General features: G+C 43.9%; 1 protein-coding gene across 1 annotated transcript in view; it reads right to left on the bottom strand.

Annotated features, from left to right (window-relative positions):
• Positions 1 to 2,608: 2,608 nt before the first annotated feature.
• LOC137362379 (PC-esterase domain-containing protein 1A-like) overlaps positions 2,609 to 18,652 on the bottom strand; it is a gene marked incomplete at its 5' end in the record, with an annotated part of 52,480 nt that continues 36,436 nt past the window's right edge. Inside the window, 3 exons of the mRNA XM_068026788.1 lie at positions 2,609 to 2,810; positions 9,546 to 9,746; positions 12,491 to 12,734. Coding sequence (XP_067882889.1) covers positions 2,629 to 2,810; positions 9,546 to 9,746; positions 12,491 to 12,734 — 627 coding nt within the window. The remainder of the gene's footprint in view (positions 2,811 to 9,545; positions 9,747 to 12,490; positions 12,735 to 18,652) is intronic.

Below are 18,652 nucleotides of genomic sequence, written 5' to 3'. Positions count from 1 at the left end.
TCCTACCACATCCCCATCTGTCCCTATATTTCCCTACCAGCTACCTATACTAGGGGCAATTTATAATGGCCAATTTACCTACCAACCTGCAAGTCTTTTTTTGGCTGTGGGAGGAAACCGGAGCACCCGGAGAAAACCCACGCAGACACAGGGAGAACTTGCAAACTCCACACAGGCAGTACCCAGAATTGAACCCAGGTCGCTGGAGCTGTGAGGTTGCGGTGCTAACCACTGCGCCACTGTGCCGCCCCGGTGGTAAGAGAATTGAGGGAAGGTGGGGATGTGGTAGGGAATATGGGATTAATGTAGGATTAGTATAAATGGGTGGTTGATGGTCAGCACAGACTCGGTGGGCCAAAGGGCCTGTTTCAGTGCTGTAACTCTCTATGACTCTAAAATTAAAGCACATGGGATTGGGGGTAAGGTACTGACATGGATAGAGAACTGGTTGGCAGACAGGAAACAAAGAGTAGGAATAAACAAGTCTTTTTCCAAGGAGCAGGCAGTGACTAGTGGGGTACCACAGGGACCCCAGCTATTCACAATATAGATTACTGATATAGATGATGGAATTAAATATAATATATCTAAGTTTGCAGATGACACAAAGTTGAGTGGGAGTGTGAGCTGTGAGGAGGATGCAGAGAAGCTCCAGTGTGATTTGGACAGGTTGAGTGAGTGGGCAAATACATGGCAGATACAGTATAATGTGGATAAATGTGAGGTTATCCACTTTGGTTGTAAAAACAGAAAGGCAGATTATCTGAACGGCAACAGATTGGGAAAGGGGTCAGTGCAGCGAGGCTTGGGTGTCCTTGTGCCATGGTAAGCCATTTAGGACTGAGATGAGGAGGGATTTCTTCACCCAGAGAGTGGTGAACCTGTGGAATTCTCGACCACAGAAAACAATTGAGGACAAATCATTAAATATATTCAAGCGGCACAGTGGCGCAGTGGTTAGCACCGTAGCCTCACAGCTCCAGCGACCCGGGTTCAATTCCGGGTACTGCCTGTGTGGAGTTTGCAAGTTCTCCCTGTGTCTGCGTGGGTTTCCTCCGGGTGCTCCGGTTTCCTCCCACATGCCAAAAGACTTGCAGGTTGATAGGTAAATTGGCCATTGGAAATTGCCCCTAGTATAGGTAGGTGGTAGGGAAATATATAGGGATAGGTGGGGATGTGATAGGAATATGGGATTAGTGTAGGATTAGTGTAAACGGGTGGTTGATGGTCGGCACAGACTCGGTGGGCCGAAGGGCCTGTTTCAGTGCTGTATCTCTAAACTAAACTAAACTAAGAGTTAGATATAGTTCTTAGGGCTAAAGGGATCAAAGGATATGGGGAGAAAGCAGGAACAAGGTACTGAGTTTGGATGATCAGTCATGATTGTATTGAATGGCGGTGCAGGCTCGAAGGGCCGAATGGCCTACTCCTGCTCCTATTTTTCTATGTTTCTATATATCAACTATTAAGTACTAATGCCCAGCTTTGCATATAAAAATGCCTCTTAATTTCATTAATTATCCATAAACTCGGAGGCCACATTAAACTAAAAGCAGCAATTTATCAGACCTGACAATTAATTAAATATATTCCAAATTCAGAGCATAATTTGTTGTCTTTTCCCTGTAAAACTCTTAATTTACCTTAAAGACTCCTTTACTTTACATTCTTTATTCAGTATGTTTTGAGGTAGGCACAAGAAGTCTTGCCAACCCCTAACGGGATGCAGTCAATTCAATTGTAAACTGTGCAATTAAAGAAAAGGGTCAAGTTCCTATTAATGCAGATTGAAGCTGTTAAACTGCTTTTGTTGCCAAGAATACAAAGTACGAAGGAAAACCAAGAGATAAACCAAAACACAAAAAGGTTAAGTTTGTGTCCATGAAAAATAAAACTCATTAAAAACATCTTGAACATCTTGTTAGATAACAGTGCAGCAACTAATTACATTGTAAATATTTCATGAAGATTAAAACGGCAAAGACCTTCAACACCCCAGGAAAGGACAAGAAAGGGCTAACCGGAAAATTATGAGCCTGGGGCTGAGTTCTGCTACAATGTACACATGAACTGTTTATTGATTAGTACACAGTAAGTTGAAATACCAATTAGAGGTAGGAAGTACATTTCAAAAGATCTGCGGTTTCCAGTGTTTCACTAACACAACTGTAACGCAAAACTGTTAGAGTGTGTCGGACCCGGCCCGGCCCAAGCTCGAACTCGGTTGGGTCCCGTCGGGTTCGGATTGGGTGGCGATACTCTAATCTATAAACCATTTTACTGCATCTTTAAATGAAACAACAAACTGTGCAAATTATCAGGAGGCAAATTTTCTAAATAGAAAACTTGGCAAAGAAACTTTCAGACCCTGCTGAAACTGCCCCTCCCCCAGCACCCCTTCTCCCTGCCCCCCCCCACCCCCAACATCCCCTCTTCCTCCCCATCCTAACACCCCTTCCCCCTACCCCACACAAAGCCCTGAACCAACACACATATAACCTGTGACCCCTAACCTCCCTCCCACACACAAAATGTCCCAAGACTCCTGAACCCACAGACCCCCACCCCAACTTCCACAAGATTCCCCCCTCACCCCCAGCCCTCACCACACAGCCCCCTCCACCTCAATCAGCAGTGGCCCAGTCTGTAGTGGGGTTGGCCGTATGGTGCTGGAATCCTTCTGTGCAACAGTCGACGTCTCATTACCAGATTGTTAGTCTCATGGGCCCCAGGACGTGTAGTCTGGGCCACTGAACGGAATCTCCCGACGTGCCGTCTCACCAAATCCTCGCCATACCACTCAAAGGCAGCTGCAACACAAGGAACATGCGTCAGCACACGCCAGGGGAGCACACGCCTGCCTGCATCATAACAGGGACACACCACTCCCTACACAAAGCAACAGCCTAGAATTAACAGAACTGTGTTTAAAGGAACATAGAAAATTTCTGACACAGGAGGCCATTCAGCCCATTGTGTCGATGCTGGCAACAAGTAGCTATCCAGCCTAATCACACCATCCAGCTCTTTGTCCATAGCTCTGTAGGTTACGGCACCTCAAGTGCATATCCAGGTGTCTTTTAAATGTGATGAGGGTCTCTGCCTCAACCACCTTTTCAGGCATTGAGTTCCAGATCCCACCATCTACTGGTGAAAATATTTTTCAACTCCCCTCTAATCCTTCCACCAATTACTTGAAATCTATGCCCCCTGATTATTGACCTCTCTGCTGAGGGAAATAGATCCTTCCTATCCACTCTACCTAGGCCCATCATCATTTAATACACCTCAATTAAATCTCACCTCACCCTCTGTTCTGAGGAAAGAGACGAGTTCTGTGAGGATGCAACAAGCAGGGTGGATAAAGGGAACCAGTAGATGTAGTGCATTTGGATTTACAAAAGGCATTCGATAAGGTGCCACATAAAAGGTTACTACACAAGAGCTAATGATGTTGAGTGTAATAGTTAGCCAATTCTCTATCCTTACCAATATACCAGGAAACAGAGAGTCAGGATTAAAGGGGCACGTTCAAGTTTGCAAACTGTAACTAGTGGAGTTCCCCAGAGATCAGTGCTGGAGTTTTAACTATTTACAATCTGTATCAATGACTCGGATGAAGGGACAGAATGTATTGTAGCCAAATTTCCTGACAACACACTTGTGCGGCGTGAAAGTGACTTGCTTCCACTCGGCACTTCTGGCTGAAGATTGTTGCAAATGCTTCAGCCTTATCTTTCTCACTGATGTGCTGGGCTCCCCCATCATTGAGGATGGGGATATTTGTGGAGCCACCTCCTCCAGTTAGTTGTTTAATTGTCCACCACCATTCATGACTGTATGTGGCAGGACTGCAGAACTTAGATCTGATTCGTTGGTTGTGGGATAGCTTACCGTATCGATCGCATGCTGGTTCTGCTGTTTGGCCATGCAAGTAGTCCTGGGTTGTACCTTCACCAGGTTGACACCTCTTTTTGAGGTATGCCTGGTGCTGCTCCTGGCATGCCCTCCTGCACTCTTCATTGAACCAGGGTTGGTCTCGCAGCTTGATGGCAATGGTAGAGTGGGGGATTTACCGGGCCATGTGGTTACAGATTGCAGTTATAGAGTCACAGAGTTATACAGCACAGAAATAGACCCTTCGGTCCATCGTCTCCATGCCGGCCATCATGCGCCTGGCTGTTCTAACAATTGGCCCATAGCCTTGTATGCTATGGCGTTTCAAGTGCTCATCTAAATACTTCTTAAATGTTGTGAGGGTTCCTGCCTTTACCACCTCTTCAGGCAGTGTGTTCCAGATTCCAACCACCCTCTGGGTGAAAATTCTTTTCCTCAAATCCCCTCTAAACCTCCTGCCCCTTACCTTAAATCCATGCCCCCTGGTTATTGATCCCTCCGCTAAGGGAAAAAGTTTCTTCCTATCCACTCTATCTATGCCCCTCATAATTTTGTATCCCTCAATCACGTCCCCCCTCAGCCTTCTCTGTTCTAAGGTAAACAACCCTAGTCTATCCAGTCTCTCTTCATAACTGAAATGCTCCAGCCCACGCAATATCCTGGTGAATCTCCTCTGCACCGTCTCCAGTGCAATCACATCCTTCCTATAGTGTGGTGACCAGAACTGTACACAGTACTCCAGCTGTGGCCTAACTAACGTTTTATACAGCTCCATCATAACCTCCCTGCTCTTACATTCTATGCCTTGGCTAATAAAGGCAAGTATCCCATATGCCTTCCTAACCACCTTATCTACCTGTGCTGCTGCCTTCAGTGACCTATGGACAAGTACACCAAGGTCCCTCTGACCTTCTGTAATTCCTATGGTCCTACCATCCATTGTATATTCCCTTGCCTTGTTAGTCCTCCCAAAATGCATCACTTCACACTTCTCAGGATTAAATTCCATTTGCTACAGCTCTGCCCATCTGACCAGCCCATCTATATCGTCCTGCATTGAAAAGGTGCCACATAAAAGGCTAATATGCAAGATAAGGGCTCATGGAGTTGGTGGTGATATATTAGCACGGATAGAGGAATGGGTAATGGACAGGAAGAAAAGAGTAGGGATAAATGGGGCATTTTCAAGTTGGGAGGCTGTGACTAAAGGCCTGCTCAGGTCAGGAAAAAGAGAGAACCCGACCCGAACCCGATCAATCCACAGTGGACCCAGCCCGAGTCCCTCCAATTTCGTCCCAAGCCCAACCCGACCCAAGCCCAACCCGACCCCATCCCTTCGTCCCAGACTCCCAGCTCAGGTGTTTTTTTATTTTTCATCCTTACCGACAGAGCACTTATCATGTGTGTCCGGCCAGACTTGACCCAAGCACGACCTGGACTCAGCCCGACCTGACCCGAACCCGAAAGCCGGACCCAGAAGAGGGGCCTGACCCGACCCGAACGCGGCACATATTGTCGGGTCCCATCGGGTTCGGGTCAGGTAGCTGGCTTTTAGCTGTGACTAGTGGAGTGCCACAAGGATCAGTGCTGGGCCCTCAGCTATTTACAATCTATATTCATGACGAAAAGACAGAGTAACTTGGAGAGAACACACCTCACATACTGTGTACAGTTTTGGTCTCCTTATCTAAGGAAGGATATACTTGCCATAGAGGGAGTGCAATGGAGGTTCACCAGACTGATTCCTGGGATGGCAGGATTGTCTTATGAAGAGACATTGAGGAAACTGAGCCTGTATTCTCCAGAGTTCAAGAATGAGAGGTGATCTCATTGAAACTTGTAAAATTCTTACAGGACTCGACAGGGTAGATGTGGACAGGATATTTCCTCTGACTGGTGAGTCTATAACAAGGGGACACAGTCTGAGAATAAGGGGCAGGCCCTTTAAGAGTGAGATGAGGAGAAATTTCTGCATTCAGAGGGTGGTGAATCTGTGCACTTCTCTACCCCAGAGGGCTGTGGAAGCTCAATCATTCAGCATGTTCAGAGATCAAGAGATTTCTGGATACTAATGACATTGAGGAATGTGGGGATAGCACAGGAAAGTGGTGTTGAGGCAGATGATCAGCCATGATCTAGCTGAATGACGGGGCAGGCTAGACGGGCTGGATGGCCTACTGCTGTTGCTATGTTTCTATGTTCCTAACCTATCCAAGTTTGTTGAAGATACAACGTTAGGTGGGAATGTAAGCTGTGAGGAGCACACAGAGGCGCTGCAAAGAGATATAGACAGATTTAGTGAGTAGGCAACAAGATGGCAAATGAAGGATATGTCGGGAAGTGTGGAATTATTCATTTTGGTCGTAAGAACAGAAAAGCCTTTTTTTTAAAATTTGTTTGTGGAATGTGAGTTTGCTGACTAGGCCAGCATTTATTTATTGCCCATCCCAAATTGCCCTTGAACTGAGTGGCTTGCTCAGCTATTTCAGAGGGCCTGTAAGAGTTAACCACATTGCTGTGGGTCTGGAGTCACATGTAGGCCAGACCAGGTAAGGACAGCAGATTTCCTTCCTTAAAGGACATTAATGAACTAGATGGGTTTTTACAACAATTGACAATGGTTTCATGGCCATCATTAGACTAGCTTTCAATTCCAGATTTATTAATTGAATTCAAATTCCACCATTTGCCGTGGTGGGATTCGAACCCATGTCCCCAAATCATTAGCCTGGGCTCTAGATTACTAGTCCACCTTTTTACAAAGGTGTGAAATTTCTAAATGTTGATGTTCAGAGAGACTTGCTGGCACTCGTACAAGGTACACAGAAAGTTAGCATGCAGGTACACAAGCAATTAGGAAGGCAAATGGCATGTTGGTCTTTATTGCAAGGGGATTGGAGCACAGGAATAAGTATTGTGACAACTGTACAGGGTTTTGGTGAGACCACACCTGGAATACTGTGTGCAGTTTTGGTCTCCACATTTAAGAAAGGATATACTTGCACTGGAGGCAGTGCAGTGAAGATTCACTAGATTGGTCCCTGGGATGATGGACAGGTACTTGAATGAGCAAAGCATAGAGGGATATGGAATTAATGCAGGCAGGTGTGATTAGTATAGATAGGCATTATGGTCGGCATGGACACTGTGGGCCGAAGGGCCTGTTTCTATGCTGTACGACTCTATGAGGGGGTTGTCCTATGATGAGAAGCTGAGTAAACTGGGCCTGTATTCTCTGGAGTTTAGAAGAATGAGAGGCGAATTAATTGAGTCATACAAGATTCTGAAGGGGCTGGATAGGGTAGACACAGAGATTATTTCCCCTGGTTGGGGAATCTCAAATATGGGGACACAGTCTCAGGATAAAGGGAAAAGGGATAAGGGGCCGATCATTTAGGACTGAGATGAGGAGAAATGTCTTCACTTAAAGGGTTGTTACCCCAGAGGGTTGTGGGTGCTCCGTCGTTGAATGTATTTAAGGCTCGGATAGACAGACTTTTGATCTCTTAGGGAATTAAGGGATATGAGGGGTGGGTGGGAAAGTGAAGTTGAAGCAGATGATCAGCCATGATTGTATTAAATGGTGGAGCAGGCTCGAGGGGCCAAATGGCCTATTCCTGCTCCTGTTCTTATGTGTCCTAATTTTGTGTAATAACCTCTTGTGTGGCACCTTATCGAATACTATTTGAAAATCCAAATACACTACATCCACTGGTTTCTCCCATATCCATCTTACTTGGGGAGGTGGTGGCGTAGTGGTATTGTCACTAGACTAGTAACCCAGAGCACAGGCTAATGCTCTGGAGACATGTGTTCGAATCCCACCACAGCAGATGGTGAAATTTGAATTCAATTAATAAATCTGGTATTGAAAAGCTAGTCTAATGGTGACCATGAAACCATTGTTGATTGTTATAAAAACCCAATTGGTTCACTAATGTCCTTTAGGGAAGGAAATCTGCCGTCCTTACCTGGTCTGGCCTACATGTGACTCCACACCCACAGCAATGTGGTTGACTCTTAACTGCCCCCTGAAATGGCCGAGCAAGACACTCAGTTCAAGGGCAATTAAGGATGGGCAATAAATGCTGGCCTGGCCAGCGATGCCCACATCCCATGAACAAATTTTTAAAAAACTAGTTACATCCTCAAAAACCTTAACAGATTTGTCATTCACGATTTCTCCTTCATAAATCCGTGTTGACTTTGCTTACTCAGGTAATCATTTTCTAAGTGCCCTGTATTCACATCCCTCATAATAGATTCTAACCTTTTTCCTACTACTAATGTTAGGCTAACTGGCGTATTGTTCCCCGTTTTCTCTCTTCCTCCTTTCTTAAATAGTCAGATTAAGTTTGCTACTTTCCGATCCTTGGGAATTCTGGAAGATCAAAACCAATGTATCCTCTTTTAAAACTCTAGGATGCAGGTCATCAGGACCAGGGGATTTGTCACCACTTAGTCCCTTGCTTCTCCATTATTTCCAGAATGTCCTTTGTGGCTTTTTTCATGAAGACAGTATTTGTTTAATGTCTCTGCCAGTTCCTTATTTCCCATTATAATTCCACCTGTCTCTGCCTCTAATGGACCCACATTTACTTTCACTAATCATTTCCTATTTACCAACCTGTAAAAATGTTTACAATCTGTTTTTATGTCTCCTGCTAGGCTACTCTCATATTCTCTTTTCTTAGCAATTTCTTGGTCCTCCTGTTCTGAAATTTAAAATCCTCCCAATCCTCAGACTTACTACTCTTTCTGGCAACATTATAAGCCTTTTACTTTGATCTAATACTTTCTTTAACTCCTCTAGATTAGATTAGATTAGATTAGAGATACAGCACTGAAACAGGCCCTTCGGCCCACCGAGTCTGTGCCGACCATCAACCACCCATTTATACTAATCCTACACTAATCCCATATTCCTACCAAACATCCCCACCTGTCCCTATATTTCCCTCCCACCTACCTATACTAGTGACAATTTATAATGGCCAATTTACCTATCAACCTGCAAGTCTTTTGGCTTGTGGGAGGAAACCGGAGCACCCGGAGAAAACCCACGCAGACACAGGGAGAACTTGCAAACTCCACACAGGCAGTACCCAGAATCGAACCCGGGTCCCTGGAGCTGTGAGGCTGCGGTGCTAACCACTGCGCCACTGTGCCGCCCTCTAGTTAACACTAACACCCTGAATTTGGTGTCATTCACAAATTTTGAAATTGTAGTTTTGATTCCCGATTCCAAACAATTTATGTAACTGGTGAACAGCAGTGTTGCCAGCAATGAACCCTGTGGAACACAATTTCACACCTTTTTGCAGTCTGAGTAATGACCTTTAACCCTCACTCTCTGTTTAGCCAGCTTGCTATCCATTCTGCTCCTTGTTACCGACTCTTTGCCATACCTCATCAAAAAGACTTTTCGAAAATCCAAATATATTTATATAAAATATTACTGCAGCTACCAGTGAGAGGCCAGCCGTGTGAGCAGAGAGAGATGGCAGGTCCCCTGTTCCCACAAGCTCAGTGTTCACTACACTGTCACACTCCTTCCTTCATTGAGAAATATTGTACACTGCTAGTGCACAGCTGGAGCCTCAGTGATTGTGCACAATAAACGTCAGCTGGGTAAATCTACAATGTACCGTTCAAGGTTGTGTTGCTGTTAAAGCTGGTGTATCCAGGACAGTGGTTACCCCATCTAGATTCAGTGCAGTCACGGATGAAGTCTGTTTCAACAGCATTGCTGTTACGAGATTCTGAACTCCCTCGCTGGGAGAATGGAGCAGCGACCCCACGCATACTCACTGGAAGACCCCTCGCCATAACCCCCACTGGTACCGAGGCTGTGAATAGAACTTAGGATGTTAGTGGTAACATGTGAACACCACCCCTCCCCATTTATTCCCCCCCCCACCTCAAGTTCACCCCTTCCATCCCTTCACCCCCTCCACCCCCATTTGTACCTCTCCCATTCACCTCCTCCACCCCCAATCATATGAACATACAAATTAGGAGGCCGCCGCCACTCGGCCCCTCCAGCCTGCTGCAACTTCAATAAAATCATGGCTGATCTGATTGTAACCTCAACTCCACATTCCCACTGATAATCTTTCACCTCCCCTCCTTGCTCATCAAAAATCTATCCACCTCTGCCTTAAAAATATTCAAATATTCTGCTTCCACTGTCTTTTGAGGAAGAGAATTCTAAAGACTCACCACCCTCAGAGCTCTGCAATCTCTCACCATTTAGATAATATGCTTCTTTTTTTATTCTTCCTGCCAAAATGGATAATTTCCCACATTATACTCCATTTGCCAGGTCTTTGCCCACTCACTTAACCTATCTATATCCCTTTGTAGCCTCCTTATGTCCTCTTCACAACTTACTTTCCTACCTATCTTTGTGTCATCAGAAAATTTAGCAAACATACCTTCAGTCCCTCCTACCAAGTCATTGATATAAATTGTAAAAGGTTCAGGCTCCAGCACAGATCCCTGTGGCACACCACTCGTTACATCATACTAACCAGACAATGACCCATTGATGCCTACTCTCTGTTTCCTGTTAGCTAGCCAATTTTCTATCCGCGCCAATATGTTACCCCCTACACCATGAGCTTTTATTTTCTGCAAAATCTTTGATCTTCTGGAAATCCAAGTACAGTACATCCACCAGTTTCCCTTTATCTACAGCACATGTTACTTCTTCAAAGAACTCCAATAAATTGGTTAAACATGTTGACTCTGCCTGATTACCTCAATTTTTTTCTAAATGCCCTGCTAGAACGTCTTTAATAATAGATTCTAACATTTTCCCTATGAAAGATGTTAAGCTAACTGGCCTGTAGTTTCCTGCTTTCTATCTCCCTCCCTTTTTGAATAAAGGAGTTACATTCACTATTTTCCAATCTAACAGAACCTTCCCCCTAATCTAGCGAATTTTGGAAAATTAAAACCAATGCATCAACTATCTCACTAGCCACTTCTTTTAAGACCCAAGGATGAAGTCCATCAGGACTCGGGGACTTGTCAGCCCACAGCTCCAACAATTTGTTCAGTACCACTTCCCTGGTGATTGTAATTTTCTTGAGTTCCTCCCTCCCTTCCATTTCCTGATTTACAGCTGTTTCTGGGATGTTACTTGAAGACCGATGCAAAATACCTGTTCAGTTCATCTGTCATCTCCTTATTTTCCATTATTAATTGCCCAGACTCACTTTCAATAGGACCAACGCTCAATTTGTTGACACTTTTTAAAAATATCTGTAGAAACTTTTACTATCTGTTTTTAAATTTCCAGCTAGGTTTCTCTCGTTCACTAACTTTTCATCCTCATCAATCCTTTAGTCATTCTTTGCTTTTTTAAAAAAAAATATATATTCTGTTCAATCTTCTGACCTGCCACCCATTCTTGCATAATTATATGTTTTTTCTTTAAGTTTGATATTATCTAGTTAACCACGGATGGTGGGTCCTCTCCTCGGAATTTTTCTTTCTCGATGGAATGTATCTATTCTGTCTATTCTGAAATATCCCCTTTAATGTCTGCCACTGCATCTCTATTGACCTATCCCTTAACCTACTTTGCCAGTTCACTTTAGCTAGCTCTGCTTTCATGCCCTCACAATTGCCCTTATTTAAGTTTAAAATACTAGTCTTGGACCCACTCCACTCTCTCTCAAACTGAATGTAAAATTCAATCATATTATGATCACTGCTGCCTCGGGGCATTGTCACTATGAGGTCATTAATTACTCCTATCTCGTTGCACCAATACCAGATCTAGTATCGCCTGCTTTCTGGTTGGCCCCAGAACGTGCTGGTCGAAGAAACTATCCAGAAAAAATTCTATGAACTATTCATCTAGGCTACCTTTGCCAATCTGATTTTTCCAGTCTAAATGTAGATTAAAATCCCCCATGATTATCACTGTACTTTTCTGACAAGCACCCATTATTTCTTCCTTTATACCCCGTCCTACCTTCTGGTTACTGTTAGGTGGCCTGCACACCACTCCCACAAGTGACTTCTTGCCTTTATCATTGCTCATCTCGACCCAAACCGCTTCTACCATCCTGGTCTCCTGAAGTTAGGTCATCGCTCCCTAGTGCGCTAATACCATCATTAATTAACAGAGCCACCCCTCCACCTTTTCCTAGCTTCCTGTCCTTCCGAAATTTCATGTACCCTTCAATATTCAGGTCCCAATCTATGTCGTTCTGCAGCCATGTCTCTGTAATGGTTATCAGATCATATTTATTTATTTCTATTTGCGCGATCAGTTAATCTGTTTTATTTCGAATGCTAGTTCCTTTAGTTTCGTTCTTCTATTATATTTGTAACATCGAGCCTTGACTCCTGATTTGCACTTAGATTTATAATCAATGTCCCTTCCTGTCACAGTCTGCTCATCATTTCCCATATTAATACCTTTCTCTCTTGCCTTGTCCCTACTTTGATTTATCACATCTTCCCAAATTTCTATTCTCTGGCCCTTCACTACCCCTCCCCATTCACCCTCTCCCCCCTTCCCCCCTCTATGCCTTGCTCCCCTCCAGCTGATGTGATTCTGGAAGGGCTCTGATACCTTGTACTCCCCTATGTGACAATGCCACGCCCCACGCGTCTGCAATGTGTTCAAGCAGCATGATGGTGATGCTGCGGTGCACGACTTTGTTCCAGTGAATTCCATCTGCCGCTCGGTGCTGTAGCTGGAATCGGAATCCGTAGTGCAAGTCCAACACATCAAACCCATGAGCATCAGCCAACACTGCACTGTAGAAATTGGCTTCAATCACATCGCAACGTAGAGTTGCATCCAGATACTGCAACTGCATCAGAAAGACAGCACAGGTATGACAGATGGACAGATATACATCACTGGGAGCTCAATCCACACACACGCACACTCACGCAGACAGAGACAGCACTTACCTTCCAGGAGAGCAGCGGACCTGCAGGAGGAATACGGAGCGGGGAGCAGTTAAATAAAGCCCGAGGATCGCGACCTACTGCACTTACCTTCCAGGAGAGCAGTGGATAGGAGTGGACCTGGGAAGAACACGGAGCAGGAAGCCGTTAAATAAAGCCAGAGGATCGTGGACTACAGCACTTACCTTCCGGGAGAGCAGCAGACCTACGTGAAGAACACGGAGCGAGGAGCGGATAAATAGAGCCCGAGGATTGTGGCCCAACGCACCTACCTTCCAGGAGAGCAGCGGAGAGGAGCAAACCTGTGGGGAGAACATGGAGCGAGAAGCGTATAAATGGAGCCTGAGGATCACGCTCTAGAGCACTTACCTTCCGGGAGAGCAGTGGACTTGCAGGAAGAACACGGAGCGAAGAGCGGATAAATAGAGCCCGAGGATTATGGCCCAACGCACCTACCTTCCGGGAGAGCAGTGGAGGGGAGTCCAGGAGCGCCGGAGTTTGAAAAAAAAAGCAAACAGTGACAATCACAGGAAAGCTGCAAGGTGATTGGTTGCTGAGTAACTGCTGGAAGGGAGCATCAGTAAATAGCTGGGTTAGTACATTACTGTTAGGGTGCGTGTGTAAATAGCTGGGTTGTAGTGGTCAACAACTGGCAGACTAAAAACGAGTAAAATAGTAAGTATTAATAATAAGCAACAAGTGAGTAGCTGGTATTATATTTTTTACAGTAAGATTTTTTTAACTAGTGAACTGTATTGATTTTTAGTAGGATTTATCTGTACTAGTATTGGTAAAGTTTTTTTTTTAGCAGTACCAAAGGGTCAACTAATGCATAAAGGAATGGCAGGGTTGCTTCAACCTTGAGAGTGCACCTCCTCTGCTATGTGGGAGATCCAGGATGCTTCCGAGATCCTGGATAACCATTTGTGCAGGAAGTGTTGTCAATTGCAGCAACTTGAGCTCCAGGTATTGGAACTTGAGCGGCAGCTGGCGACACCGCGGTGCATTCATGAGGATGAGAGCTATGTGGATAGCTTGTTTATAGATGAGGTCACCCCACATCTTAAGAGCATGCAGGCGGAGAGGTGTTCACACTGCAGTCTATATTATTGCATTGTGTACTGATGGGTGTTTACTCTGCAGTCTACACTATTACACTGTGTACTGATGGTGTTTACACTGCAGTCTACTCCATTACACTGTGTACTGATGGTGTTTACACTGCAGTCTACTCTATTACACTGTGTACTGATGGTGTTTACACTGCAGTCTACACTATTACACTGTGTACTGATGGTGTTTACACTGCAGTCTACTCTATTACACTGTGTACTGATGGTGTTTACACTGCAGTCTACACTATTACACTGTGTACTGATGGTGTTTACTCTGCAGTCTACACTATTACACTGTGTACTGATGGAGTTTACATTGCAGTCTACACTATTACACTGTGTACTGATGGTGTTTACACTGCAGTCTACACTATTACACTGTGTACTGATGGTGTTTACACTGCAGTCTACACTATTACACTGTGTACTGATGGTGTTTACACTGCAGTCTACTCTATTACACTGTGTACTGATGGTGTTTACACTGCAGTCTACACTATTACACTGTGTACTGATGGTGTTTACACTGCAGTCTACACTATTACACTGAGTACTGATGGTGTTTACACTGCAGTCTACACTATTACACTGTGTACTGATGGGGGTTTACACTGCAGTCTACTCTATTACACTGTGTACTGATGGTGTTTACACTGCAGTCTACACTATTACACTGTGTACTGATGGTGTTTACACTGCAGTCTACACTATTACACTGAGTACTGATGGTGTTTACACTGCAGTCTACACAATTACACTGTTGTTTGATGGTGTTTACACTGCAGTCTACACTATTACACTGTGTACTGATGGGTGTTTACTCTGCAGTCTACACTATTACACTGTGTACTGATGGAGTTTACACTGCAGTCTACTCTATTACACTGTGTACTGATGGGTGTTTACACTGCAGTCTACACTATTACACTGTGTACTGATGGTGTTTACACTGCAGTCTACACTATTACACTGTGTACTGATGGTGTTTACTCTGCAGTCTACACAATTACACTGTGTACTGATGGGGGTTTACACTGCAGTCTACACAATTACACTGTGTACTGATGGGGGTTTACACTGCAGTCTACACTATTACACTGTTGTTTGATGGTGTTTACACTGCAGTCTACACTATTACACTGTGTACTGATGGGGGTTTACACTGCAGTCTACACTATTACACTGTGTACTGATGGTGTTTACACTGCAGTCTACACTATTACACTGTATACTGATGGTGTTTACACTGCAGTCTACACTATTACACTGTGTACTGATGGTGTTTACTCTGCAGTCTACACTATTACACTGTGTACTGATGGAGTTTACACTGCAGTCTACACTATTACACTGTGTACTGATGGAGTTTACACTGCAGTCTACACTATTACACTGTGTACTGATGGTGTTTACACTGCAGTCTACACTATTACACTGTGTACTGATGGTGTTTACACTGCAGTCTACACTATTACACTGTGTACTGATGGAGTTTACACTGCAGTCTACACTATTACACTGTGTACTGATGGTGTTTACACTGCAGTCTACACTATTAGACTGTGTACTGATGGTGTTTACACTGCAGTCTACACTATTACACTGAGTACTGATGGAGTTTACACTGCAGTCTACACTATTACACTGTGTACTGATGGTGTTTACACTGCAGTCTACACAATTACACTGTGTACTGATGGTGTTGACACTGCAGTCTATATTATTACACTGTGTATTGATGGGTGTTTACACTGCAGTCTACTCTATTACACTGTGTACTGATGGTGTTTACACTGCAGTCTACACAATTACACTGTGTATTGATGGGTGTTTACTCTGCAGTCTACACTATTACACTGTGTACTGATGGTGTTTACACTGCAGTCTACACTATTACACTGTGTACTGATGGTGTTCACACTGCAGTCTATATTATTGCATTGTGTCCTGATGGGTGTTTACTCTGCAGTCTACACTATTACACTGTGTACTGATGGGTGTTTACTCTGCAGTCTACACTATTACACTGTGTACTGATGGGTGTTTACTCTGCAGTCTACACAATTACACTGTGTACTGATGGTGTTTACTCTGCAGTCTACACAATTACACTGTGTACTGATGGTGTTTACACTGCAGTCTACACTATTACACTGTGCACTGATGGTGTTTACTCTGCAGTCTACACTATTACACTGTGTACTGATGGAGTTTACACTGCAGTCTACACTATTACACTGTGTACTGATGGTGTTTACTCTGCAGTCTACACAATTACACTGTGTACTGATGGTGTTTACTCTGCAGTCTACACTATTACACTGTGTACTGATGGTGTTTACACTGCAGTCTACACTATTACACTGTGTACTGATGGTGTTTAACATTGCAGTCTACACTATTACACTGTGTACTGATGGGTGTTTACACTGCAGTCTACACTATTACACTGTGTACTGATGGTGTTTACACTGCAGTCTACACTATTACATTGTGTACTGATGGGTGTTTACACTGCAGTCTACACGATTACACTGTGTACTGATGGAGTTTACACTGCAGTCGACACTATTACACTGCGCACTGATGGTGTTTACACTGCAGTCTACACTATTACACTGTGTACTGATGGGTGTTTACACTGCAGTCTGCACAATTACACTGTGTACTGATGGGTGTTTACTCTGCAATCTACACTATTACACTGTGTACTGATGGTGTTTACACTGCAGTCTACACTATTACACTGTGTACTGATGGTGTTCACACTGCAGTCTATATTATTGCATTGTGTCCTGATGGGTGTTTACTCTGCAGTCTACACTATTACACTGTGTACTGATGGGTGTTCACACTGCAGTCTACACAATTACACTGTGGACTAATGGTGCTTACACTGCAGTCTACACTATTACACTGAGTACTGATGGTGTTTACACTGCAGTCTACACTATTACACTGTGTACTGATGGTGTTTACACTGCAGTCTACACTATTACACGGTGTACTGATGGGTGTTTACACTGCAGTCTACACTATTACACTGTGTACTGATGGTGTTTACACTGCAGTCTACACTATTACACGGTGTACTGATGGGTGTTTACACTGCAGTCTACACTATTGCACTGTGTACTGATGGTGTTCACACTGCAGTCTACACTATTACACTGTGTACTGATGGTGTTTACACTGCAGTCTACACAATTGCACTGTGTACTGATGGTGTTCACACTGCAGTCTACACTATTACACTGTGTACTGATGGTGTTTACACTGCAGTCTACACAATTACACTGTGTACTGATGGTGTTTACTCTGCAGTCTACATTATTACACTGTGTACTGATGGTGTTTACACTGCAGTCTACACTATTACACTGTGAACTGATGGGTGTTTACTCTGCAGTCTACACTATTACACAGTGTACTGATGGTGTTTGCACTGCAGTCTACACTATTACACTGTGTACTGATGGTGTTTACATTGCAGTCTACACTATTACACTGTGTACTGATGGGTGTTTACACTGCAGTCTACACTATTACACTGTGTACTGATGGAGTTTACACTGCAGTCTACACTATTACACTGTGTACTGATGGTGTTTACACTGCAGTCTACACTATTACACTGTGTACTGATGGAGTTTACACTGCAGTCTACACTATTACACTGTGTACTGATGGTGTTTACACTGCAGTCTACACTATTACACAGTGTACTGATGGGAGTTTACATTGCAGTCTACACTATTACACGGTGCAATGATGGTGTTTACACTGCAGTCTACACTATTACACAGTGTACTGATGGGTGTTTACATTGCAGTCTACACTATTACAATGAGTACTGATGGTGTTTACACTGCAGTCTACACTATTACACTGTGTACTGATGGGTGTTTACTCTGCAGTCAACACTATTACACAGTGTACTGACGGTGTTTACACTGCAGTCTACACTATTACACTGTGTACTGATGGTGTTTGCACTGCAGTCTACACTATTACACTGTGTACTGATGGTGTTTACACTGCAGTCTACACTATTACACTGTGTACTGATGGGTGTTTACTCTGCAGTCTACACTATTACACTGTGTACTGATGGTGTTTACACTGCAGTCCACACTATTACACTGTGTACTGATGGGTGTTTACTCTGCAGTCTACACTATTACACTGTGTACTGATGGGTGTTTACACTGCAGTCTACACTATTACACTGTGTACTGATGGGTGTTTACTCTGCAGTCTACACTATTACACTGTGTACTGATGGTGTTTACACTGCAGTCTACACTATTACACTGTGTACTGATGGGTGTTTACTCTGCAGTCCACACAATTACACTGTGTACTGATGGTGTTTACACTGCAGTCTACACTATTACACTGTGTACTGATGGGTGTTTACTCTGCAGTCTACACTATTACATTGTGTACTGATGGTGTTTACACTGCAGTCTACACTATTACACTGTGTACTGATGGAGTTTACATTGCAGTCTACACTATTACACTGTGTACTGATGGGAGTTTACATTGCAGTCTACACTATTACACTGAGTACTGATGGTGTTTACACTGCAGTCTACACTATTACACTGTGTACTGATGGGTGTTTACTCTGCAGTCTACACTATTACACTGTGTACTGATGGTGTTTACACTACAGTCTACACTATTACACTGTGCAC

The sequence above is a fragment of the Heterodontus francisci genome, unplaced genomic scaffold (genome assembly GCF_036365525.1).
Source record: "Heterodontus francisci isolate sHetFra1 unplaced genomic scaffold, sHetFra1.hap1 HAP1_SCAFFOLD_480, whole genome shotgun sequence".
In the NCBI taxonomy this organism is placed as follows: Eukaryota; Metazoa; Chordata; class Chondrichthyes; order Heterodontiformes; family Heterodontidae; genus Heterodontus; species Heterodontus francisci.
The sequence above is the reverse complement of the archived record's forward strand: the minus strand, read 5'-3'. Positions and strand labels throughout refer to the sequence as shown.